The sequence below is a fragment of the Pararge aegeria genome, chromosome 18 (genome assembly GCF_905163445.1).
Source record: "Pararge aegeria chromosome 18, ilParAegt1.1, whole genome shotgun sequence".
NCBI classification, from domain to species: domain Eukaryota; kingdom Metazoa; phylum Arthropoda; class Insecta; order Lepidoptera; family Nymphalidae; genus Pararge; species Pararge aegeria.
Genome location: NC_053197.1, coordinates 14392973 through 14418986, shown reverse-complemented (window position 1 = coordinate 14418986; position 26014 = coordinate 14392973). Strand labels below are relative to the sequence as shown.

The window sequence follows — 26014 nt, the reverse complement described above, 5'->3', positions numbered from 1 at the left end:
ATCGTGCATTTTGTCTAGTCGGACCTTTGAAACTTTTGAGGTCCTATGGGCATGCCTTTGATGGTATATCATTTTGTATTTGTAGCTCTTAGGGCTCAACCATCTCGTGCTGCTCTTGCGGCTCTTTCGACTCTTGCGAAGGGCTCTTTTTGGACTTCTGGCTCTTTCTCACCTCTTTGCCTTTTGCCCCTTTAATCACGTCTCTTGCAGATATAGCTTCTCTTTGATCTAATATGAGCTTTTTGTGACGGAGCTCGTGTGGGGAATTACTATTGCCATGCTTCTGCCGCCAAGCAGCATTGATGCAACGCTGTGTTCTGATTTTGGCAGGGTTGAACGGGGCTTCTGGTTGATGGGCAAAGGACGTGTTCGTGGCAAGCTCAGCGAAATTTAGCTCTGTTTATAGGCGATAGTTTTCCCACAGATCATCAGGGCCATCTGCTTTGTCTGTTAATTAATACTATGAAAAAATTTAACTTCTAGCTTTTGCGGCTTTTCTCGCTTAATTTTCTCACGAGCCTATTTTGGCGCTTGCAACTATTCTAAATCATATAGCGATAGGGCGACTAGCGGACACTTCTAAAAGCTTATACAACATTTGTTGTATTTCTTGCTCTTAAGGTTATTTTGTCTCTTGTAGCTCTGGTGTCCCTTAGGGTTCTTTTCTGGCAATTTTGGCTACTCTCGTGCTAGCGGCTATAGCTATTCTTATAGCTCTTTTACGGCTATTACCTTCCTTCAAGTTATGTATATGTTTATATATAAATAAATATATTGCGACAATACACAGATCGCAATCTAGCCCCAAAGTAGGCGTAGCTTGAGTTATGGCTGCTAAGATGACTGATGAATATTTTAATGAGAACTTTACATGAATCCTTATATAATATACAGACAAATATCCAGACACTGAAAATAATTCATGTTCATCACAGTAACATTTTCCAGTTGTGGGAAACCCACGGCCTTGTAGTCAAAAGCAGGGTTGCTGCCCACTGCGCAAATCGGCTGGCAAAGCCGTCATGATATATATAACTACACAAATCGCCATCTAGCCCCAAAGTAAGCGTAGCTTGTGTAATGGGTACTAAGACAACTGATGAATAATATAAATAAATACTTATAATATACAGATATACACCCAGAAACTGAAAAATATATAATCATCACACAAACATTTTCCAGTTGTGGGAATCGAACCCTGGCGTCGTTACTTCAAACTATACAATGTACATAGTGTGATTTGTTTCGCAGCCATGCACTTAAAATTATTATAATCATCCTCGACAAACCTATAAAAAGAGATAAAATCTCATGAAAATGTTATTTCTACACATTTTTACTATCTACATTTTACGCTACTACGGCAAGTTTGTGGGTTTGGCAGTGCGTTCTTGTTTTTTGTCGGTTTTTTATTCCTTATATTTTGATTCGAAATTGCCATTGTCCGAAGTGACTGCAACTAACAATAACGCTAATGCCCGATGTCAATAATCAATCCAATCGAAAATATTCGGATTAAAGATTAAATATATTCGTGCTTTCCCTTTTTTCATGTTTTAATTTTAATGAATGAATACACTTTTAATGTACACTTAATAAAAAAAGTAGTTACAGAGATATAAATACATAGCAAGAGAGTACAATTTGGTGGCCTTATCGCTACATAGCGATTTCGATGAAGATAATGCTTGAAACACGAAAAAATATTTAACATGTTTAGTTGCAGTTTAAGAAATCTTAAAGTATAACAATTTATTATACATATTCATTGGTAAGCACTCAATTGTATCTCAAATATAATTAAATCAAAAATTTCAAAGAGTTCTAATTTGACCACCTTATGTCATAGCTCTCTTTTTCTCTTCTTAATTTTCGCTTTATAAATTTCTCGTTTGATAACTATTAACCTAAATGGGAATTTTATTCTAGTCGTATCTGACTTCAAAAACATTGTAATTTCATACAAACTTCCAAACATAAAATATTTTCTTAACTGACGTATATGCATTAATTGAAAACTATTTTTTTCTTGAAAACTATTGATTAAGGTTTGTAGACTTAGTTATAAAAAAAAAACAGAAACTTTCACCCACTTTTTTACCACCCAGAAAAGGTGAAATCGAAAAAAACGTAGATATAAGTATTTATTATAATTTACCAATGTCGGCGTCTTTAACTTTGAAAACATAGGTCTTTCATACAAATATACAACGTAACATACGAGCAAAGTTTTACCCTTTTTACATAAATTATGTTTTTGTTGGTATCTGTATTTATGAAAATGCAAGTTCACCCACACAATATGCATTCGATACGTAAGTAAACCTATCAATAGTCATGGTATAAGTTAATTTTGCACGCACTATTTTAATGTAACAATGGTAGCGAAAAAAAAATTAAAAATCACCTAAAACACATATATACTATCTTGGAAAATTAAATGATTTATATTTAATAGATATTAAATTAAAGTTGTTCAGTAAATTGAATTTAATATCTAATCTCATCATCTCTTCAACTCTGAAAAATTGCTCAGGTTAAAAAAAAAAACGAGTACGATTCCGGCATTTACCACGACACCAAAGATGTCGGATTACTGTATCTCTTCTTTATACCAGGGTATTAACTATCAACGGCGAAATATATAAAATTATTATGACTGTCCTAATTAAAATCACCCGTAGCCTCGTAGCACGACTACGGCGTAGCTGATTTTGTTTGCGCAAGAAATGAATCCGTGAATAATAATGGTAATAACTTGAATCAATAGTTTGTTTTCTTTATTTGGCAATCGGGGCCATGACTCCTTATGACACTATAGTAGTACCTATGCTCCAAATGTATTTTGACGTCACTTTTAGTAGTCAATTATACTAGAAGAATCATCATCATATCAACCGATAGACGTTCACTGCTGGGTATCGGACTTTTGTAGAGAGTTCCAAATTCTACGGTTTTGTGCCGCTTGGATCCAGCGGCTACCTGCGATGCGCTTAACGTCGTTTATCCACCTTGTTGGGGTCGACAAACTCTGCGCTTCAACGTGCGCTCTGGACGTCAACGTGCTGGAATGGTAGCCCCGTCCATCCTTTCTCCGAGCTATGTGCTCCACCCATTGCCACTTCAGCTTCACGACTCATTGAGATATGTCGGTAAATTCTTCTACGAATCTCCACATTTCTAATTTGATCACGTAGAGACGACGACCATGTTTTCATGTATGTACATTTTATTACTATCTTTCCTTAGTCTGCGTGATAGCTAATAGGTAATTTGTGGTCAGAGGCTTTGGCCGTGGCTAGTTACCACCCTACCGACAAAGACGTGGTGCTCAGCGATTTCGCTATCCGGCACGATATTCCAGTTTTAATTGACTATACCATCTGACAGGTCTCCCCGTTGGCGTATAACGACTGCAGTATAACTTACCAGATGACGATACATTCAAAGGCTAACTTGAATTGGATAAAAATCATCAGTGTTACGACCAGTTCTTTGCAAAAGTTTCAGAAAACTGGCTGAAGCCATTGTGACTGGAAGTTTAGAGACCGGTAGCAAGGTTTGCGAAGAACAATCTAGGATATTATGTATACATATGTTTATTGCAAGAAATGCTGAACCGATCCTAATTTAACTTTTTCGTTGGAGTGGAAAAGGATTTGGAAGTAGTGTTCTAGGCTTAGGCCTTGGTTCAAATCCCGGGTCAGGCCAATGTTGGTTAGGCATTGGGTTTACTATTTAAAGCAGCGTGGTGGTTTCATGCTCTTTAAACCCTCTCTCCTAGGTTCAAACAGGCCTGTGTCCAGCAGTGTGACGTAGATAAAGAGTAAAGAGTTTAGACTAGTTTACTCTACAGAAGCGGTGATATCGCAGTGGGTAGGGGCTCGACCTCCCTTTCGGGGAGGCCGAGTTCAAATTCCATCACGCATCTCTAACTTTTCTAAAAATATCACTTGCTGCAACGGTAAAGGAAACCATCGTGAGCAAACCTGCAGGCCTGCCATAATGTTCTCAAAGTTATGTGGAGTCCACCAATCCACACTGGGCCAGCGGGTGGACTACAGCCTTAACCCCTTCTCATTGTGGTAGGAGGCCTGTAGTGGGCCGGTAATGGGTTGATATGATGATGACTCTAGAGCGGAAAAAAGAAAAATAAAGTGTAAACGGAAAAAGTAGCGAATCTAAAACCATTTTTTCAGCATTGAATATAAAACCTTAATAAAAATAGACCTATTAAGTTTTAATCTATTAATAGGCATGCCATTGTGTCCACATTTTTTCCTTACTTAAAGCTACTATTCACTAATTTGTGCTAATTCGTTTCGTTACCCTAAAAAGAACCCATTCATCGGCCATTTTTGGCAAGATATCAACCTAAATAAATTGCTAAACATTAAAAGAAAAACCCACCCCACAGTCAGAACTTGCCGATGTTGCTCGTGAATCACCACCCCCCGAGTATATAACGCGAGGGTTTCCCCAGAAGCCCTCAGTCGCTTGCTAACACGTTATAGAGAGGTTGCTCGCCGCGCTGATGAAAAACTTTTTACGTAACTCGAACGATCAAAATTTTCCTACATGAAGGTAAGTCTTACGATTCTACGTAGTGTATAGAAAGGTTATATCAATGGATTAAATGGTACTTAATAGTATATGCATTTATCGTATTTATGACGTGAGTCTTAGTAAAAAGAAGCTGGATAGGTATTTCTAATTAGTTCCAGTTATCCAAAACACTTCTGGACATCAAAAAAAAGAAAAATCCAATTTTAGCACTTTAACTGGATAGGTTTTAATATTTTTTTACGATATCGTTAAAAACATTTATTAATATGATAGGTTTTAAAAATAATAAAGTTTTCGGTGATACTGTATATTTGCTTTGCCTTCGAATTATATTACTTTTCGGCCTAAAAACAACGACGAGCCGCTGAGAAATGTATCTACATTACTTTGAACGCGTTGAAACCGATTAAGGTTATGGGCTTAATAAAACTGCTATATGCCCCTTACAAATTAGCCCGCTAACATCTAATACAGCATTATAACTGACCACTGAGATGAGATTGCAGTCAAGCGCTAACTTGTAGTACGATAAAAAACAATTTATTTTTTCTTAGGCAGAGCGTTATTTACTTATTTGGAACGCAGCGGTGACCTGTCATTAATCTAAGAATGTTCTTAACTTACATAAACTTTGCAGTTCAGAAATATTTCATCGGCTGAAACCAAGTAATTCACCTAGATATTAATAAAAGCAAAATAAGTTCTACAAAAGTATATAGGTACAAAACGATGTATTTAAAGGATTGATTATTTTTAAGCGAAAAAGTTAATACAAGGAATGCTCTTATAATAAAATTAACAAATGTTTAGGAAACAAATTGAAAGTGGTTTAAATTTTATTTATTTTTCATCAAGAAACATTTTCTTTTTCAAACAGGGTTCTAAAGATACCTTTACGTTAAGATTAAACCCGAATAATTTTTGAATTCCTGTTTATCTAAAAAGATTTCCCCATAAATTGGTGGGTGACAATTATTTGGTCAGTGTCGTTATAGCTTTATAAAAAAAAGTATTTTTACTGGCCTGATAAAAACCTTTTCTTTCTTTCTTTAAAAATATACAGGAATAGCTACATAATAAATTAAATTAAATTAGGAGCATGAACTATATTTTCTTCAATTGCAAGCTTTTATAGTTAATGCTTCCAACCAGTGGAAGTAAAATTAGTGAGGAACTCGGAAAATATTTACAAAAAAATAAGCATAAAATACATAAAGTATTTCCAGTGTTGCCCATAATAATATAACTGCTAGTTGCACCTACAGATTATATATAAACTACTGTAAATGTTGTATAAACACCACTTATCGACAATTCCAATGTGCACACGTGACATTTTAGTGAAAAGTTGTAAGTGCATCAAAAACAAGTTATCCTGGAGCAAGGCCAAATGTGTTTCGAAGCTTAACTTTAAACAACGAATGCGTTATGTATTGACAGACTATATACCCACTCTTTTCAATGATGTTGTGAATAGGTAAATTCATTAATATAAAAAAAACAGGTGCCACTACAGGGCACGGGTCTCCTCCCACTATGAGAAAGGGGTTAAGGCCGTAGTCCACCACGCTGGCCCAGTGCTGATTGGTGGACTCCATATACCTTTGAGAACATTATGTAGAACTCTCAGGTATGCAGGTTTCCTGTTGACGCGTAACGACGTGTGACGAATTGCTTAAAACGAACATAACTTAGATAAGTTAGAAGTGCGGGCTGGGATTCGAACTTTGGCCCGCCGAAAGTGAAGTCGAGCTACTACCCACTACGCTATAACCGCTTCTCCGCGCTATCACCGCTTCTTTTCTGCAGTATACTAACTACGAACTTAGCTAAACCAAATTGGCCGGTTTAAAAATATTAGTATTGTCCTTACTCCTCAAAGATTTGTTCTTTGAGGAGTAATAAATAACGATTTTTATCTTTAGGAATTAGGGTTTGGCGAAAACGAGCAAATGCAACGCAACAATGCTGCTTGTCAGCAAAAATAAGCATGACGGTAGTTTTTACCGGAAGTAGCGGTGTCCTAAAAAGCTCCACTAATCAATGAGAAACACTTGACTCACGGTTTTTTTTGTAGTTTTATTAAGTACAGATTTATTTAATAAGAAAAGTACTAACTAGCTAGATTTGTGTATTTTTCAATGTACCTTGACCATTTTCTTTCGAAAATAATTACCATTTAGTCGCGTCAAACTGACGATGAAGGCCAAGGATGACCACCGAAACTATACAATAATAAATATTACACTAGTTGCGCTTCGATTATGTTATATAATAGTATTGTGTGAGCAGTGGCGTGCACAAAAGCATATGCAGTGCTTTTGTGCATTCCCTAAAATTTATATATAGGTCGTATATGAGGAGGATTTTGGCCATTTTATGCAATTTTTCTGCTGTTTGCATACCCTGGTAAGAAACCCAGTGCACGCCACTGCTATAGAGGTAAAAAATAATATATAAAATATTACTTATCACCATTGTAGGTTAACGAAGTAGCGGGAAACACATATTGTCATGTACACACTAAATTCTAATCCAATTTTATCTGTTTTCTCAACTATATGCTTGTATCATATAGCATCTTATATCGATCGAAAAAAATCCTTATTTAATATCAGTTTCAAAATAATTTCGAGTTCGCTTTTGTTAACCATAAAATATGGACTCATATCTTACACCTTCTGCTAATTTGACTGTTCACTGAGAAATATATTGCATAAGTAACGATAAAAATAATAAATAAACATACTGCGACAATGCACACGCCCCAAAAATAGCATACCGAGCTTGTTTTATGGGAACCATGATGAACTATGAATATTTATCTTATATCTTTAAACGAGCAGTTCTCGTATATACGAGTATATATATAGGTATACTAGCTGTTGCCCGCGACTTCGTCTGCGTTTGATTTTGTTTTTAAAGTATTCAATATCGCTAAGCTTTAAAAGAGTATAGTAGTATATATATATAACATGTGACTGCCAATTAATTATAGACAAATAATTTGCAATAAAATAAAATTGTGACTATAATTAAAGATCTAAGCTATCCTATCTCTTAAGTTGGACCAGACCGCTCACGGTGAGCCAATTTAATTTTAAATCGGTTAAGTAGTTTAGGAGTCCATCGCGGACAACCATCGTGACAGGAGATTTATATATATTAAGATATAATTGGAATCTCGGAATCGGCTCCAACGATTTTCATGAAATTTAGTATACAGGGAGTTTCGGGGGCGATAAATCGATCTAGCTAGGATTCATTTATATTGGAATCTCGGGCAAAAACTGCCAAAAATATCCTTTTTGAGAGATCTCTGATGCGTGCGATGTGCGTGAACGATAAACGTTACGCCTACCGACTAAAGTATGTAGTTAGTATATCGGAATTATCGGAATTGTTGTTTCTTTAAAGTTCTTTAAAACAGTCAGCGACAACATACGAATATTTCTTTAAGTCGGCTCATTCGCGGACGAAGTCGCGCGGGTCCGCTAGTTATGAACAATATACATAAATACTTATATATAAATAAACAGCCTGACACTGAAAAACATTCATGTTCATCTCACAAATATTTTTCAGTTGTGGGTATCCAACTCAGAGCGTTGACTCAGAAAACAGGATCGCTGTGCCAAAGGGCCGTCAAAAAAATAGTAAAATAAAATATGTTCTTGCAAATTCAATTCATGCAATGATTCAGTACCTAATTATGAAACTATTTTCCACTTAAAAATAAACGACTGGAAAAGGCTTGTCTATCAACACTGCTTGCTATCTAGAGCACTTGGTTGAAGCAGTGTCGATTGGGAAATAGTGCTAATATAAAAGCAAAAGAAAGGAACGCCTCTACAATCAGCTTTCTCTACAACAAGGATTCTCCCCGCGCCACCATCATTCTCTCATTATATTTGAAGTGGCCAACTTAATGCCTACGATTATTAGAATTGCTAACATAAATTAGTATTACCCTAAAGCACATTCGTAGTATTTTTTTTACTTTTTATATTGATATTATTAAGTAAATTCAAGTCTATCATACATGACATAATAAACTTTAAATATGATCACCATTAGCTTAATAAAGATCTCATAACACAGTACAAGTGCTTACCAATCTATCTAATTTATTCAGTTCTTCTATTTTATCTTCTACGTGTTTGAAATAAGAACGTAATTAAATAAATTTAAAAACACCATTGGCGCCATACAGCTTCCATATTGTTGTTATTTAGGTTTAAAAACTTGAACTTTTAATAATATATGTAGCTTTTAAAAAGGTAATAGATATGTTATATTTACCATATTTCCTTTACTTTTCTGTTACTTATTGGAATAAAATAAAAAATACTACACAAGACTTCCCACGGCTATGCCACAGGGAGAAGACCTAAAATATTGTACCTAGATGAAACATTTTATTGAAAGACGTTTTATAAAAACAATTTAAAATGGTAATTTTAAAATAAATGCCTAGACATACCCGTAAACTTTTATTGTTTTAAGTGTAAGGCAAACACACAGCCTCCGTTGACTCTACAAATCATTAAAAATAAAAAAAGCTAATTACAACATCCGGTGACGATCTTAAGAAGTTATGGCGGAATGAAGAATCATACAAACATACGAACATAAACCCTGAAAACATTGCATTTCTTTTTGGACAGTCGTGTGAAAATAATCGAAATATGACGCTAAATGTTATTCGAATTCGTGCGTTTAGACTCAACTATTTATGTCAAGGACTCTAAGTTATACGCTATCTTGTTATTATACCAGAAAGCATTTTCAATACTAACATATTATGATAGCCTTGATCTAGATTTAGAACCAAAATCTAGAATGCCTAAAGTAAAGCTTTTCTAACGGGAATTGTATTAATTCCAATAACATCCCGCAGGCTTTCAATTAACCTAAAGATAATACATAGCAATTTTGGATCATTTTTAAGGTACACTGAAGTTGACTCTGATTTTAGGATATGTTTTAGGTTTAAGATAGGTTTAAAAAAATACATATAAGCTCAGAAGAATTAAGGCCTTCTATACTAAATAATAAATATTAAGGCCTTAATTCTTCTGAGCTTATATGTATTTTTTTAAACCTATCTTAAACCTAAAACATATCCTAAAATCATTAAGGGTCTGTGGTCCCACCGATTTAGGTACCTGCTCTGAGGTAAATAAGCCGCATAACATGCACAGCTCAGAACATTTCCATTTCCAAAAATGTATGTAAAAAAAATGACAGAAAACGTATCTGCTTATGATGACAAAATAAAAGCTTATCACAAAATGCATATGAAAGTAGACAAAGTGTATTTATCAGAACCTACAATTTAAAATATTTCTGCTGTACTTCGGCGTATCTCCAAAACGCCTTTACCAATTTATACGCAATTTTCCCACCATTTTTATGCAGTGAATGCAGTTTATTTCTTGTAATCATACACTACTGCATGATAAAATATAGAATTAAAAAAGTATATAATGGCATCAATTATTAATGCAAAAGCGTGTTTTTTTATTTCTTTGTCCTTCCTTCACGTCTTAACTAAGCTACCAATAAATTTAATTTCTGGCATAGCTTTAGTCAAAAGTACAGAGAATAGCATATGCTTATTTTTCTTCAAGGGAAACAAACGGTTCCCTCGGGGTTTGTAAATCGTTTTATACAAGTTCGAAACGGAGAAAGTAGAGAGAGAAAGAGAGAGAGATTCAAACAATCACAACAATTCCCGCGCTCAGGAGCTAGCGCGCAACTAATTAGTAAGCGGTGTTAATGTACGGAACACAATAGTGATGAGTAGTAACGTCTCTACTAATATAACTCAATGACCCTTGGGTTCATTTTAATATTCAGGCCGAATCCTCGGCAGTTTTCAATATCTAACTATACTACCCTCTGAATAATTAGTCAAAAAACAGCTAAGTTGCAATACAATTAGTAAAACTATTTACTATTCCAGTAATATGATTTAGTTTTACTTCTATTTAAATCATGATATTTTGTTTTATCCGACAATACAAAAAAAGGAGTGTAATATTTTCAGAGCTGTTGAATGTAGTAGAGCGTGCCAGAGCTCATTCGGGGAAGTATTGCTTAGTTCTGCCGCCAATGTATTCAAATTCAAATTCAATTTTTTTTTATTCATAGTGTCTTATCACAGGTACTTATAAAGCGTTCATACATATGGGTTTACATAATTGTAAGTGGATGGTGATAACTTCGTTCGCCAACTTAAACCTAAAGCTACGAGTAAACTGGTATAAAAAGAGCTTACAACAAACTTAGCCAGGTATTTTTTTTGTTATCACCATTTCACAGTAAATTAATATTAAGCTATAAAGTTAAAGTAGTTCACACCCAAGCTTTTAATGTCGTTTAAGTAATCCTTAACATTATATTGCATTGATTTTTCTGAAAGTTTACGTTTTATATAAAATTTGAATTTATTGAGAGGCATCTCTCGGTTCAGTCGGTAATTTGTTATAAAATAATAAACAATTGCCCTTGAATGAATTAGCAATTTTATGTAGCCTAGTAAACTGCACAGCGAGTTAATTTTGGCTTCCAATATTTATATTGTAACAGTTCGTTTTCCCTTAAAATTTTCTATCATTTATTCTTTTTCATTTTTTTTTAAACTCTTAACAATGCTTAAAAATAAAATAAAAAACACTATTAAAAATTTATATAAAAAAAAAATTGGTTGTCTGTAAAGTCGGCTTACTGACGATAGTTGAACGTGACAACGTCGTACGAAAATACTAATGGAATGGTTGCATTTTTCAAACGAAAATTTTAATTTTATTTGTTTGATAGATATTATCGTTGCTATAAACAATTGACACCACATTCACTTTTCACTGCACTTCATCCTTGCCGAAAACATGTAAGTGTATTATTGTATAGAAGCTGTCCACGCGGACGCATCGCTCACTCAAGTAGGAGAGAGACAGATGTCGAACGCGGAGGCCGACTGTGCCACTTTGTCGCTCGTTCCGCGCTCTCGCTTGCACTTCAAGCCTTGAATGGAACGCCTCAGAGCGAGGTAACGCCGCATACGTCATGTTTTTTCGTGCGTGCAGCCGGCTCCATGAAATTATAAGACGTTGTCACGTCAAAAAACATCCACCCTCCGCTTGTGGGGCTTTTAAATGCCCAAGCAACCGGAGGTCAGGGCTCCAGAGTTAGGAACCTCCTCACAATACATTGTTATATTTATTGTTGTAGTCCGGTCTGAAGGGCGAGGATGCCGGTGTTATTACAAGCCCATGAGACTTAACACGGTTTGATGCACACAGGGCGGCATTTTGTAGTACGTGCTACTTCCATGTTCTGCGAATATTGGATAGAAGCAGGCGTTACTTTGCGGAAATCCATAAAATATTATGAAAATTAAGCTTAATTTAAGCTTTTACAACATGATTCCTAAGGTAATTCTTGACCTACCAATACTTAAAATTTAAAAAATGTGTAAAAACACATCTAATACAGCGAGGTTACTATACATTCAATGAATTCCTTAATGACAAGGTAGATTGGAAGCAGCCAGCCTCGCTCTCATCTCCCGCAAGATAGAAAAATGATTGTAAATGTTGATGTTGGAAAAGAGCAACTATTGTTTCTTGCCGGCTCTTCTCGGTAGAATCTGCTTTCCGAACCGGTGGTTGAGTTACTACAAACATACATACTTGACGTTTCAAAAGTGCTTATAAAAAAGACCTACTTGAAATAAATGAATTTTGAATTTGAATTTAATTTACTATACTCCGCGAACAGCAGGAGAATAACTTGTTAAGCTAACAATTATTCATTGTAAAGTCTCTCCCGAGGATGCTCCGGTTTGGAGCGAAACGTGCGTAGAACGTACTCGTACATTGCAGAGGATCTGTTTGGTGTGGAGTATACGGATTGAAGTAATTATAAATTACACCATACAGAATCTCCTGCTGTTCGCGGAGTATAGCAAAATAAGCTTTATTTTCATAATGTTCTGCGAAGTGGTGTTCTGATGAAGGCGATGATTTTCCGCTTACCATCCATCTGCTTGATAAATCAATTATTACTTAAATGTATGTCATTTATTCTTTATTAATAAACCAACGAAAAATATATTTTACTAGGGAAATAATAATTACAAACTAAAATTAATATTTACAATAAATATAAGCCGTCCAACTGTTTACTTATGGGCATGGAACCAAAATGCTGGCGCTATTGCCCCTTTGAATTGCTAGACTTAGCCGTTCATATAATTTATTTTTATTTGGTTATTTTGATTTGGTTACTATGACCCATCTACACTATTACATAGCATTAAAAACTAAACTAAATAAAAAAAAAACTTACATTAATTATTAATATGCAATATAAAAAAAATACAAATTAGAATTTCTGCGTCCAGGCAGCCCTACGTGGAGTTCAACATACAGCTTGTAAATCGGAAACTCATATCGATTTAGTAATGCTTTCAGAATGCATAAATAAGAGCTGGCTCTTAGGTCACCAGACGTAAGGACCATTTTTTGGGACACGATGTTAATAACATTTTTCGTGTCGGAAGACCATGGGCCCTGAGTCTCAAACGCAAGCGCCGCAAAAACGTAGTCATTATAAATAACGGAGTATTTACGGCATTTGCATTTTTTTTTTAAAGCTATATTACAGTTACCTACAAAGATAAAGTTAAATATTACAGTTACCTACAAGTTCGATAAGCGTAGGTAATAGCTAAATTTTGCTAAAAATCGATTCGGTAGAACTTAGGAATTCAAAAGTCTTTCTAAGTAACCTTAAGTGAATATCGCTATTGAATCTATTGTTAAGTTAACAATGTAACTGGAAATATGGGGCTAAAACTTTATTGTGTACCTTACTATATTATGCTTCAAAGAATAATAAAGTAGAGCCAAACCTAATTAAGGTTTATTTATTTTTAGGGTTCCACACTTCATACTACATGACCGGACTCGATTTCAGAACGTTGCAAACTAGAATGCTACGTAGCCGCTCCGTGCGCTTTCCTATTTCCACTCTTTTTGCAGTTTTTAGTTTGTTAGAAAATTAAATTTAACCTAAATAATAAGCAATCCCAACATTTAAAGTAGTCTTTATTTATCCCAAAATTTTAATTGATAACTAATAATTTTTATTCATACTGAAAAAATGTCTTTCCAGGTAATTTTGTAATTTTTGTTTTCTGTCGAGAAAGTTTAAATAAATAAATAAATATACTACGATAATAAACACATCGCCAGCTAGCCCCAAAGTAAGCGTAGCTTGTGTTATGGGTACTAAGACGACTGATGAATAATATACATATATCCTTATAAAATATAGATAAACACCCAGACACTGAAAAACATTCATGTTTATCACAGAAACATTTTCCAGTTGTGGGAATCGAACCCAGGCCCTTGGTCTCAGAAAGCAGGGTCGCTGCCCACTGCGTTAATCGGCCGTTTAGTTTAAATTAATCGAGAGCAGTGGATAACCATGAAGTCATAAATATGGTCAAAAATAACAATATCTTTGTTAGTCAATAAGAACTTCATAGCTTATCTTATCTTATATCTTTAAACGAGCAATTCTTGTATATATATAATTGGAATCTCGGAATCGGCTCCAACGATTTTCATGAAATTTAGTATACAGGGGGTTTCGGGGGCGATAAATCGATCTAGCTAGGATTCATTTTTAGATAATGTTATTTTATTTGTATTTTCCGGTAATCGGTTATTGGTGCAACAAAGTTGCACGGGTCAGCTAGTTAATAATAATACACGAAACTCCGCAAAGTAAATATACATATGTATATACAATTATTGCTCGTTTTTATTTATTAGAATATTCCAGTGAATACGAGAGGACTATGCAGTATTGGCATACTATGCAAACAAAAATAAATACCGGTGTTTTATGTGGAGATTGTTCAGTTAGCTTTGATTGTAACGTTGCGGGAGTTTATTGAGCTGTATCATCATATCAACCCAGTACCGACCCACTACATGGCACGGGTCTCCTTCTACAATGAGAAGGGGTTAGGGTCCACCACGCTGGCCCAGTGCGGACTGGCGGACTTCACACATCTTTGAGAACATTATGGAGAACTCTCAGGTATGTAGGTTTTCTCACGATGTTTTCCTTCAACGTTGAAGCAAGTGATATTTTAATTGCTTAAAACGCACATAACTTAGAAAAGTAAGAGGTGCGTGCTGAGATTCGAACTGAGCTATCACCGCTTCACTTGAACTGTATAACGTCTATTTGGCATCAATTGAATGCAGAAGAGTGGGAGTAGAACATAGTAGACATGTCCAGGCATAATGTCAGTCAGTTTAGTCCAGATGAATTGTTCGATCGCCTTGAAAACATCGAACCGCATAGTTCAATAAAATATGAGGAGCAGGATACCAGCCAGCAACTTCCTGGAATATATTGTAAAGACAAGATTTTCATTTTAAATCAATCATTGAAGGTGTTACACTGAAATCTAAAATAGCAATTCTTGTTTAATAAAAAGCCTTGATTACTGAAAAGAAATAAAATGATTATTAATAAATACCATCTTGTTAAAGGTACCTTAAAACAATATTATTGATTTAAAAATAACAACAACGTTTAAGATTTCACAGTACCGCGCATCCGTAGCTATCTCACAATAATGACATTGTTCTGAGGTAACCATGCAGGGCGGCTTTTAAAATCGCCCACAGATTATGTAACTAAAAGTTAAAAACATTGTTCTTTAGGTCAAAGAAGCTTTCCAAGAAGCAACAACCAGCAATCAATATAGCATTGTTGCGTAATACTCGACTGCATACACAAGGCGACACGTTCGATCCGATATGCCTTGAATTATTCACCCCCATGAACCATGGCTAAATTTAAACTGCCCGATTGACCGCCTTCGCCACACTGCGGCCACAGACTATATAAAAATATTAAATAATAATAGTTGGAAAATCCAAAAGTGCAGGCCTCATAATCTCATTCATTACAATAAAATTGAGATTATTTTTAAATAATAATTAAACTACATCTAATTATACCGTGAAAAGTAATAGGCTTCTATTCCTCAAAATACTGAAGCCTATAAAAAAAAAACCAACTCTATAAGTGAAGTATTTCGCTCGTTATCGTGACCACAAGATACGGGATCCGCACATACAGACACACGGAAGTCCACGGAACTTTTTTAAACAATTTTTTAATTAGTTTTAATAATAAAAAGAGAGTTTTAAAAGTATGAGTGTTAAAAATAGTAGTTTTTCTGTACATTTGTCTATTTATATTCACTTATAAAAGCAATAAAGAATTAATAAGTGACATTTTAAGTTAGAGAATCACTCGGAAACTAGTTCTACATTCAAAACGCAAGCAATAATTGTAATTGGTGAATACTGTAATATACTTGGGAAATAACAACGCGTAGTCCGAGCAATTGTTTATTTCAAACTGGCTAGTACACACACTTAGTTTTTAAGATTAACATTCATTATCAAACTACCCACATATATACTACATTATCCCCCCTTTTTGTAAATAAATCTTAACTATCTTATATTATAATAGCTACTACATTCTCTTATCTTAACAACTAACTAGTTACTTATTTTAATCAAAGCCAAAACGAACTGGTTGCCGTCGGTCACGTTTATTCGGAACGGGTGACGTTACAATATGAGATTCGCCAACATCAACATCCATAGCGCTATTACCATTACCCGCGATGGCATAGTCAGCTAGAGCTGCCTGAGCAGATACTGTCGGCTGTCCATCCCGTGTACTCGAGTCTCGATCGTCAACCGCCGAGTTAGAACGCAATTGATCAGTGTGCCGATTCCAACGCAAACCCTCCACAGTCTCGACCTCGTACATATTCTGACCCTTCCTACCTATAATGATCGCAGAACACCAACTTTTATTCTTACGAAAATCTTTAGCCCATACTTTATCCCCTTCTACCCAACATCTAAAAGTTCCCCCTTTAGCAAGCGCCCTTTGCTGTAAGCGATCTGAAACGGATTCTACGATTCCCGATTTTAGTAAGTCTAATCGCGATCTAAGGTGCCGCCCGAACATCAATCTCGCAGGTGTATCTCCTGTTGTGCCGTGAATACTATTACGATAATCCAGAAGAAATCTATGTAAAAAACTAAAAATACAAATTTTCTCGACGTCCGCCTTCTTTAAGGATCTTTTAACCGTTCGAACTGCGTTTTCAACTTCTCCGTTCGAAGCGGGGTGATACGGGGCGGAGGTGACATGTTTGATCCCATTGTTTTTCAAAAATAGCTTAAATTCCTCGCTGGAAAACGGGGGGCCATTATCACTAACAAGGACGCGACAAATTCCGAATCGCGAAAATATCTCCTTTAACTTCAAAGTCGTGTTCGAAGCGGTCTTCGTGGACATAGGGCTAACTTCTATCCATTTAGAGTAAGCGTCAACCAAAATCAGATACGTAATATTTCTAAATGAAAAAAAATCAATGTGAACCCTATCAAATGGATTAGACGGCCACGACCACGGAACAACCGGCGCTTTTGGTGGCAAATCCGCAACCTCTCCACACGTGCGACATGCTGAGCACATTCGCTCCAGGTCATTATCTAACCCCGGCCAAAACACAAAACTGCGAGCCAGTCCCTTACATTTGACCATGCCGAGATGGGAGCCATGCAGCTCAGCCAAAACCGCTGGCCGAAGTGCACGCGGCACAACCACTCTACACCCCCACATCAGACACCCGTTCTCCACATACAGCTCCTCGCGACGCCGCCAGTATGCGGTCATTTCTTGGTCCGGTTCCTTAAAGCCTGACTTGGGCCAGCCGGTCTTAACAAACTCTAAAATCCGAGATATGCATTTATCCTTTCCCGATTCAATTTTAATTTGGTTCGAGTCAATCGGAAATTTGTTTTCTATGAATTTAATAAACGTATTTGCATCGTTATTCTCTTCTCCTGTATCGATAGGTAATCTAGATAACGCGTCGGCGCTGTTTGCCTTCGATTGTACGTATTCGATATCGTACTGATAACCGGACAGTAAAATAGCCCATCGGATTAACCGCCCGGAAGCCATATGAGGGATATCCTTTTTAGACCCGAAAATAGCTATCAAAGGCTGATGGTCGGTGCGCAAAACAAACCTCCGTCCATACAGGTAGGTATGGAATTTTTTTACCGCGAATATAATCGCCAGCGCTTCGCGTTGGATTTGACTATAATTACACTCCGCGGAGTTCAGCGTACGCGACGCGTACGACACCGGCCGCTCGCCACCCTCCCCGCGCTGCGACAACACGGCACCCACCCCCCGCGCGCTCGCGTCGCACGACACGATAAGCGGGAGCCGCTCGTCATAATGCAACAAAACCGGGCAACTAGTTAATGCGGCCTTAACCTCCTGGAACGCCCTGTCCTGTGCTTCCGTCCATTGCCATTCAACACCTTTTCTTAGCAATGCATAAAGGGGAGCTAATAAAATCGATATATTTTTAATGAATTTTGCATAAAAGTTAACCATTCCGAGAAACGATTTCAACTCAGTTATGTTTTCCGGTTTCGGTGCTTTGACTACGGCTTCGGTCTTTCTATCGTCGGTCCTAACCCCGTGTTCCGATATGATAAAACCCAAGTAGCTTACTTCCTTTTCAAAAAAATTACATTTTTCTTGCCGCACGGTGAGCCCCTCCTTTGCCAATCTTTCAAAAACGGAATGTAAATTTCTAACATGTTCGTGCTCCGTTTTACCGGTAATGAGAATGTCATCTAAAAATATAGATACGTTAGGAATACCTACCACCAATTGCTCCATAATGCGCTGGAAAATGGACGGAGCCGAGGCTAACCCGTATACTAGTCTATTGTAAACATATAGTCCCCGGTGGGTGTTAACAACTGTATATTTCTTTGATTCATCTAAGGTTACTTGGCTATACGCCTCAGATAAATCGATCTTAGTAAATCTTTTGCCACCGTTTAAGTTATTGAATAATACCTCGGACCTAGGAAGCGGATATTTATCAATTTCTAGCATAGGATTGATCGTACTTTTGTAATCGCCACAAATCCTTAATGCGCCATTATTTTTGAGCACAACTACCAAACACGAGGCCCAGTCTGAGGAGGGTACGGGCTGTATGATACCTGCGGCCTGCATGCGCTGTAGCTCGGCGTCGACGTCCGCGCGCAGCGCCAGCGGCAGAGGGCGTGCGCGGCGAAACACGGGCGCCGCGCCGGCGCGCACGCGCAACGTGGCGCGTTGGCTGCGCAGGCAGCCCAGCTTGCCGCTGAACACTGCTGGATACTTACTCATGAACCTAGTCTTATCGAATACGCCCCCGACATTATCACGTTTATCATTATTGATGGCTAGGACCGATTTAGGCACTATTACACTCAAAGACAACTTCGTAAGCCATTCACGACCTAGCAGGGGTACCCCTCCGTTTTGTATAATATATAAATTTAGATTTTCACTGATAGGACCGTAACTCACTGGCACTTTAATATAGCCGATACACTTAATAACGCTTCCGTCGTAACTCTTTAACTTATAACTGTTATCTTGTAACCGGTAATCCGAAAACAGTTCCGTATACATTTTGTTGCCTATACACGATATAGGCGAACCGGTATCCACATGCATAGTCAGCCGTCTCTTCGCCACGGTAACCTCGGCCATGACGGGCTCACTCCCCGTAAGCTGCACCATGTATAATCCACTTGGCCCGCCGGTCCCCTCGTCATCATACTCCCCGGCCGAGCTCGCATGTTCACTGCTGATGTCATCACATCCATTCAGCACTCCCGATCGCGCCGTATCCAATCGAAGAACCTGACCCTCTGGTTTCTTGCTTACATTTGGACAGACCCGCTTCAGGTGTCCGGGTTTCAAACAGATTCTACAGGTCCAATCTGCATATTTACATGTTAGTCTGGTGTGTTCTCTGCTCCCACAACACGCACACAATAGTTTTATTGAACGATCCCTATTATTAGTATAACCGCCGGAATATCGGACCCTGCTGCTCGAAGCCTCGCCGCGCCATCGTGGAGCTGCGCCCCTGACGGCCACAGCTGCCCGCGCGCCACGCGCTTGTACCGCGTGCACCGCGCCCTCTGCTGCCTGTTGCTCGACTACCGCCGCGTCATTAGCCGCCGCCTCCAGCGCCACAGCCTTTTTGAAGGCTACCGTGAAGGTCACGCTGTCCTCGCAGAACAATCTTTGCCGCGTAGATTCACTTGACAAGCCACATACGAACTGGTCTCGTAAATTCTCTTCAAGGTTATCTTTAAATTCACAATCTCTGGCCAAATGTTTCAAAGCTGCTGCAAACTGGGCAACCGTTTCGTTCACAGTCTGTGTTCGTTTCCGAAATTTATACCTCTCAGCGAGAACAGATGGCGTAGGCTGGATGTGCTTTTTAACCAGTTGGACGAGTTCACTGAATTTCATCTCGCCGGGCTTCCTCGGCGAACACAAATCCACCATTAGCTCGTATGTTGCGTCACCGACACAGGCGAGCAAAGTAGGCACTTGTAAATTAACTTTTACATCGTTTGCCAGAAAATATTGCTCCATCCTTTCAATGTACGTTGTCCACGTCCCCGAACTAAGGTTAAATTCGCCTAACCGTCCCACCGACATCTTGCACGCCCTGAATTTCACAAAAAAAAACTATACCGACTGCGCCACTGTAATATACTTGGGAAATAACAACGCGTAGTCCGAGCAATTGTTTATTTCAAACTGGCTAGTACACACACTTAGTTTTTAAGATTAACATTCATTATCAAACTACCCACATATATACTACAAATACAAACTTCAGAATGGCTCAAATGCAGTTCAGAACGTTTTAACCATTTGAATGTTTGCTTTGGAAACTGCGTGATATACGAAGCATAAAAAGTAAAGCGTTAATTTTCGAAATCTTTGTGGATATTTCCGCTTTAACCAAAAAATATTGCAAAAGAGGGTACAAGCATATCATAGGGTGTCTATTATTTTCTGTTAGTCTGTGGATACACCATGCGACATTGAATGCAATGAGTTCATGTGATTTAATTCAGTCATATTGTGTTACGCGAAGCCTGCAGTGGGCAATACGTGCTTTTAGATTATTAATATTCTACACCATATAGATATTAATTTAAAAAGTGAAATTGTTTCACTATTTCTTGCTATTTTTTGTGTTTAAAGGGAAAATCTATATATAAAAGAGAAAGAGAAATACGCACTCGCTCACCGACTATAATAACGAAATGTAAGGGACTATAAAGCCTACAAATATGTTATTTGAAGGTAGGTTCCTTCTAAAACGTAGGTGACAGCTAGGAAATAGTTTTTAGAAATTAGCCCCCTAAAGAGGTGAAATAAGGGTTGGACGTTTACAGTATGAAAGTCCTATGTTTTTAAAGTTAGGTACTTGGAAATCGGCATTTAGGTTATCAGCTTTAAATAATAAAAAAACTGTAGAAGTTATTTTGGAAAATACCCTCGCCTTAAGGGTGGTAAAATAGGAGATGAATGATTTAGTCTACAAACATAAAATTTAAAAAAGTTCCTTTTAAAAATAGACACAAGTTCAGATTTTTTTTTTATCCAAACTATATCTGGCAATGTATTAAGATTGGGTTCCAGTCTCGTGCCTTAGAAATAAATGGTCCCAGATAATAATCCCGCCAAACCGCGTTGAAGCAGCGTGTAAGCTCTAAATTCCTCGCTTCTAAGACGAATGTCCAGGGGCAGTGGTGAGCGCTGTGGTCAAGCGGAGGTTCAGGGTTCGATCCCCAACAGGGGCAATATGGGAATTTATAATTTCTGTTTTTCCTCTGGTCTGGTCAGGTGGTAGAATTAGGCCGCGAATTGTGAACACCCTACCGATACGGATTTTGTGCCTATATTACCGATCACGGGTTTAATACTTCTAACTATCATACTCCCAACAGGTTAGCCCTGTACTCATCACTTCAACCAGATATGATAGCAGTCTAGGGCTAACTTGTCGTAGAATAAAAAAGAGAGTATGTCTGTGGCCAATACATTAATAGGATGATGACGATGATGATGACTTAAAACCTCAGTATTTAATATGTTTTCTTTGCAGATATCTCCGAGAAAATGGGCTGAGCCGAACCTTCGCAGAAATCGGTTACCACCGTTGGAGATTGCGTAGTCTAAAACTTTTTACTTCCTTTTTAAAAACATTAATGTATTTATAAATAAGAAATGACGGTTGCTATCCATCGATTGCTGAAAACTTCAAACACAATATAAATATACCTGTACCTTATATCATTAGGCAACTGAAATATAGGAGTATAAAGCTGATGTACACACGGTAGCGCGAATTCGAATCCCTATATGTTTTCCAACTATTTTGATCGGGAACTCATAGCGACCGGAGAAGCGTAGTCTACAGCCATGGGCGACAAACGTGTGCACACAGCCTTACCCATCCCATCCCATCCTACGATGTATACAACTGTCGTTTGATCTGTGATGAGCCATTTCATAGGTAGGGAAGGTAGGGAACTTAGACATAGCACAGTTGAGCAATCATACAGATTGGGAAGAAATATTAACATTAAGCACATTGAGTCGTGTCAACACCTAAGATTAGATTGCGTTTATAGACCATTTCAAAGACGTCGATTGTTTTAATCATAGTAACCACACACGTATTCATCTTTCGTAACGCAAATTGATGAGTTTTGTTACCATTACGACACACTCATGTGCTTTTATGTGTCTAAAAATCAACGTGATATTGATCGTATGCGTCAGAACTACTAATATGGTATAAATTGCTTACGATCTCACACGTTGTCCTTTACTCCAACCGTATTATTATTAAGCTGTGTAATATACTTAGGTATAGAATTCTGAAATCTCTTTGGTCGCTCTGAGCTACGCGCAAAATCTCTTCAGGGCGGTCAAAAAGTTTGGAGGTTACTGTTATTAAAAGGAAGATACATTTGAAAGAGGTTTAAAGGAAGCCCCTTGTCCGCAGGTGATACGTTGAATGGACAGCGTCTAATCGAGTTCCGACTAGGCCATGAAGTAGAGTCCGAACAAGGCCTGTCTATAGCCTCCGCGGAACTAATGGTCCGCGCGGAAGCCACACCCCGGGCGTCCAGGCGCCTCCGGTACACGCTTTGGGCGTTTACGGTACACGGGAACGCGAGCGTTGGGGAACTGGCCGGAGCGACGGAAGCCGGAGGTGGGTTATAGGGGCCATATTGCAGGTGTATGTCAATATACAAAGTGTAAACGAACGACGAAATACTGTTGAAAGGTGCAATAGTATATTTCATAAGGAATCACCCTGTAAAAATATTAAATGAAGAGAAGCATATATATTTTTACATACAAACTAATAAAAGAAAATTCTGAGTGTTTACTTATGACAACCTTATTGAAGATGAAAGACCGAAACGCGCATAGTACCTACGCGACGCGACGCGTACCTTATAAAGTGAGAGGAGTACCTTGATTTTAATTTCGCATGTTATGTTAGGGCTGTATCTGATTTATTTTAGTACAAAATATGGCAGTGGTTTACTAAAAAACTAAGCCAAATAGGACTAACAGATAAAAAATATATAGGTTTTCATTTATACGGCTTATAGGTGTCTCAGGCGATTTCAGAGATAGGATACCGCCTGACGCTTTTTCAAATGCAATTGGTCGCAAACAAGGTGTCGTTTTTGAGTATGGAATACTTGAACGTCGGATGAGTAAAATGGTTCTTATTGTCAAATTTGCCTACAACTCTATATATCGGGCTTTTGACAGAACGTTTTGCGAGCGAGCAAATCTTATGCTAAGGCTACAGAACAACCGCGTAAGTCGTGCACGAGTTTCTTGCTATACCGTTTACATATCGTCCGTTATAATGTTTTACAATGTACTACTTACTTGAGCTTTATTGGGTTCCGAGTCTTAGTGCTCCAACGCCGTCCACGGATTGCCTGTAAATGGGGACATTTATACTATGCGTTGCTAGCTTTTAAAAATGCGGTTTTTTTCGCAATATTTTCCTAGGACCGTTCCTAGGATCGTTTTAAAGAGATAATCAAAATAAAAGATACCGATACTTGGATTACTATGCAAACATAAATAAGTTTTAGGTCCTAGATAATAATGAAACAATAATTCACACATAAGTCCAAAGGATTGTAATTTTTTTAGGTAACATTTTTTATGTAAACTGATTTTATAAGTGAAATTCTAATCGTTCTATATACTAACTAAGAGATAATCTTAAAGGTGGTATCCTAAAAAAATGGGAAAGGGTAGCCTTTCCTCGTGATTCTCTTATCACAAATCTCCTACTTTCTAGGCGGAAGAAACGCCGGTCGAGGATGGCAACGGGTGGACGTAACGGGCGCGGCGCGTCGCTGGGCGGAGGCGGGCGCGCTAGAGCCGCTGCGGTTGCTGGTCGACTGCAGCGGCTGCGCGGGCCGCGTGCGGTTGCGGCTGGGAGGTGCGGCGGCCGCACGCCCCCTGCTGCGGCTGCGGGTGGCCGCGCGGGCACCGCGGCGTCGCCGGTCGCTGGACTGCGACGCTGCAGCGCGCGGCCGCTGTTGCCGAGAGACCTACTACGTGAGCTTCCGCACGCTCGGCTGGGACGACTGGATCGTCGCGCCCGAGGGCTACTACGCTAATTACTGCCACGGCGTGTGCGAGCCCTACCTGAACTATCACTCGCAGGTACGGTACCCTTCTGCACGAACTCGCGCGGCGGTGAATTCGAGAATTTATATTCAAATTCAAAAATTCTTTATCCATATAGGCCTATCACATGCATTTATGAAGCGTTCATATAATTTCTGAGTTTTCTCTGGACTTCTCTGGTCTGCTGCCGGCTTTATCGGCAAATGTCACGACGCGCAATGTTGAGCAACAAAACACCAGTTTGTATTCGAGTTGTATATGTATACAATATTGGTTAATGCATTAGTTTAAGTTTCAACGTACTTGAAATCTACGTTAGCGTAAACCTCCGTTTTCATCCAAGTTAACCTTTTTTTACCTTGTTTTACCATTAAAATTTGACTGCTCTATGCAAAGTTTGATAGATTTACGTAACTAAAAAATAAAAAGAATAACCTGATAAGCTACGGGTATTTTTGTACTTCACCAGTTTTGTAGGACATTTTCTATAAGAGAAACCCTGTTATAAGAGTTTAATCAGCGGGTGATAGAGAGAGTTATTCTCGGAGTAGGTCATAATAGGTATCAAAGGTAAAACAAAGCTTAATATGCATAACTAAACGAGTCTGGATACTAAAGTGTAACATTAAGATCCTGAAATTTACCTCTAACCTAAGCCTCTACCGAACCTCGACCCCGACCTCTACCTAAGGAAAATGCGAGATAATCTCGCATTTTCCTAGTAAATAACCAGAAACTGACTACACTACTACTATACTGAACTGACTACAGAATAACCAGAACTGAGGATCAGCGAGGTTATTTCAATTTCAATTACTTGAAATTTAAACGACTGTTAATACCAATTAATAGAAATTTCACAAGCAATTCTCTGAACCAATTATGTAATCATACTTGTCAAAACGCCAAAATGTTTAACAAGTTTAATTTCCGTTGTCTAGATTAGATTGGTTGGTAGCTTTAAGGCTAGGTAGTGAAGATAATAATTAATGTTTTTTAAAGTTACTTTCTGAAAATTCTGGTGTACCAATATTAATTACTAATGGTAATGTTTCATATTACAAGCAGATTTTCCGGATAAATATTGTCATATGTCCATTTCCAGGATGCAAGCTAAACTAGTGCCAAATTTTATATACCATCGGGTCAACGGTTGAACCAATGGTATATGAAATTAATGATAGAGGCTGCACAACACCTCAGAACAGTTATTACCTCCCATCTTCTTCCTACAGTTATTTCGCAAGGCAACTAAGGGAAAGTAGCGTCTTCTGTGTTACTAATACCATCTATTGTGATCACCAATCCGTCTGACCAGCGTGGTGTTTATGAGCAAACCCACCCGCTTGGAAGGCAGATGAATATTAGAGGAGGATGTAATGAATCACGGTTGCCGGCAGGTGGTGGAGGCAGCTCGGCTGGAGCGCGCCGCGTGTTGCGCGCCAGTGCGCTTCTCTGCGCTGTCGCTGATCTACTTCGGCGCCGACTCCAACATCATCAAGCGCGACCTGCCCGAGATGGTGGTCGAGGAGTGCGACTGCCCCTAGCCACCACCCCCTCCGCCCCGCCCACGCCGCGCCCCGCCTTCCCCGCTTACGCCGCTCGAATCCGATTTAATCCGAATCGATTATAAATAATATTCTCGACTTGTGTAATTTTGTTCCTCGCGTTCGAAAGACTATATCCTAATAAAAACAAATCGACTGCGTTCGTTTCGCGTTGCGACTGCGCCGCGCCCTTGAGA

At 38.2% G+C, this 26014-nt stretch overlaps 2 protein-coding genes across 2 annotated transcripts; one reads left to right on the top strand and one right to left on the bottom strand.

The window, feature by feature from the left end:
• Positions 1–88: 88 nt before the first annotated feature.
• LOC120631779 (uncharacterized protein K02A2.6-like) lies at positions 89–20235 on the bottom strand. The gene is made up of 3 exons (XM_039901459.1): positions 16743–20235; positions 16296–16472; positions 89–345 (listed from the first exon to the last, which is right to left on the bottom strand). Exons 1-3 carry the CDS (start codon positions 20233–20235, stop codon positions 89–91), a joined length of 3927 nt encoding a protein of 1308 aa, XP_039757393.1.
• Positions 20236–22014: 1779 nt separating this feature from the next.
• LOC120631778 (inhibin beta chain) lies at positions 22015–25817 on the top strand. Its single transcript, XM_039901458.1, has 4 exons — positions 22015–22080; positions 22576–22813; positions 23936–24306; positions 25671–25817. Exons 1-4 carry the CDS (start codon positions 22015–22017, stop codon positions 25815–25817), a joined length of 822 nt encoding a protein of 273 aa, XP_039757392.1.
• Positions 25818–26014: the final 197 nt, after the last annotated feature.